This window comes from Cyprinodon variegatus, unplaced genomic scaffold (assembly GCF_000732505.1).
Source record: "Cyprinodon variegatus isolate N-32 unplaced genomic scaffold, C_variegatus-1.0 Scaffold2164, whole genome shotgun sequence".
NCBI classification, from domain to species: Eukaryota; Metazoa; Chordata; class Actinopteri; order Cyprinodontiformes; family Cyprinodontidae; genus Cyprinodon; species Cyprinodon variegatus.
The window spans coordinates 13,668-15,887 of NW_015152617.1; the positions used below are offsets into that span (position 1 = coordinate 13,668).

Sequence of the window (2,220 nt, forward strand, 5' to 3'; positions counted from 1 at the left end):
AAATGTACCTCCACTACGTTTTGCAGTGTGGACCAACGTAGTGGAGGTACATTTTCCCATGAGACTGGGTTGGATTTCTACAATCATAGTTGTTAAGTTTTAACTTGTTCTGGTTACTTCTAAACTTTAAACATTGACACCTATGCATACATTTCTATTGACTGTTACCTGACTCCACACTAACCCTGAGCCGGCTGAAGGAGTGTGTCCGATTCAGTCCTTTAAGGCGAGCAGAGACACGCTAAGTTAGACCCAAACGTCAGCTGATTACAGCTCTTTGATGGTGCTGTAATAAGCCTGCAGCCAGCGAGGCCAGAAAGGTGCAGCAGCTCCTGATACACCTCCAGAACAAGACCTGGATTCATTGTCGTCTCTGTACCCGACAGGGAGGGTGGAACCCACAGCTGGACCCAACTTTAGCTGTAAAGTCTTTCACTAACTACAGTCTTTTTTTTTCCCAATGACGTATTTTAGCCACATAAACTTCTCCTGCACACAGGCTTAGTCACGCCAGCTAATTGACCGTCTCCTCACAGCGGCTCCAAACTGAGCAGCCTAAGCTGTAAAAGTGCAGTGGTGAGAGAAAACCTGCCAACCTGCGCTCCGATTGGCTGCCCAGAGAACACAGCGGGTCTCCCATCAGACCAGGACCTATGAGGAGGAGCAGATTCACACGTCAACATGCAGAGCAAGGCAATTCAGCTTATTTCAGTTTTCATAGACAGATTAGCTACAGTGAAAAGTTGTTGGGATGCAAAAAAAAACTAAAGTACTAACAGTCAACAGGAAATAGCATCATGTAAAAATAAAAACACCTCAAACATTCCTGTAGAAGCATAAAGATCAGGTAAAATGTCAGAAATCTTCCAGTTCTTCTCCCTGGATTATAAATCTACTGCACACTGTTGATCAAATTAAAGGCCCCATAAACTTAAAGTGGAAAAACGCGACAAACCAGAAGCTCTAATGTTTGACTGAAGACATTGTCCACATCCAAAGCATAAAACGTTCTTCCATCTTTCAGTCCCATGTTGGGATCCTTATTAAAACAGATTTATGGCCTTTAACGGTTAAACCCATATTAAGCATGTTAGTGATTTATATCTTAAACTCTATATGAACTAGAGCCTGTTAATTAATATTTATTTGTGTTTCTTTAGAACCGTGCACCATCTACCCTTTATTGCTATGCATGCCAGTGACGTTGCCACATGATGTAAAACATTGTGGTTGCCCAGACAACGATTATAACATCATGTAGCGTCTGTTTGCAGAGTCAGGAGCATCTGTAGTGTTTGTCTAATGATCAATGAAGACCTGATTGATAACAAAACTGAAAGAAATGTGTTTCTGGTGAACAAAGTAACAGTTAGACCCTGATATAAAGGGGAGAGCTGGGTAGCCACGTGGCTAGCTGTGCTCAGCAACTAACAGGTTAGCCTCTTTTAGCTCGGTCAGTTAGCCTTATTAAGCTACACTACTTTTAAATTTGTATCAACAACAGCCGTTTGTTTTCTACAAGTAGAATAACTGTTTGTGTAAAATCTCTATGATAGTCATTTTTTTAAAACACCCAATTTGTCCTCCTCTGCCCTCAGATCTTAATTAAAAGAATAAAAATAAGCTGGAACTTTTTTTGTCATCTTTTTAAATGGTAGAGCTCATTTTTAGAGGGCAGTACTTTCCTTCAAGTCTGACAATGATTGTTTTTTACCTTCGGCTGCTTTAGATCTTTCATTAAATATAAAATAATAGCAAATATAGGAAATAATATGTTGAGGCTCCAGAAGAGATTTGATCTTGAAGAGGGTGCATTACAGTTTGGCGAGTGGAGTTGCCGTATGATGGCGTCATGGGTGGGGCCCCGAGCAGATCTGACCACCTGAGCAGATCTGGTACGTAGGGGTCTGAGCGGCTCCCACAGAGAAATAATCTTTGAAGGCAGGATGGTAATCTGGATGAACTGACTGCACAGACCATGTTTTCAGGAGGACTTTCTCACTTCAACATAGATTCTAACTACTTTCTACCCGCTGATCACAGCTAATGTAGCAAAGTCGCTCTCTGGCATCAAACACGTGAGCAGCAGAAGCATCACACACATCTGGACACAATTTACTGGACGTCTGGCTTCAGTGTGGACAAGCATCAGAAATTAAAGGAATAGTACACCCAAATCATGATTAGCCTTCATTTTCTACTCACCCCCATGCTGAACAA

The 2,220-nt window shown here is 41.7% G+C and overlaps 1 protein-coding gene across 1 annotated transcript in view; it reads right to left on the reverse strand.

The window, feature by feature from the left end:
• Positions 1–173: 173 nt before the first annotated feature.
• atat1 (alpha tubulin acetyltransferase 1) overlaps positions 174–2,220 on the reverse strand; it is a 30,843-nt gene continuing 28,796 nt past the window's right edge. The window contains exon 11 of the mRNA XM_015405346.1: positions 174–651. Within this exon, the coding sequence (XP_015260832.1) occupies positions 515–651 (137 nt within the window). The 3' untranslated portion in view covers positions 174–514. The remainder of the gene's footprint in view (positions 652–2,220) is intronic.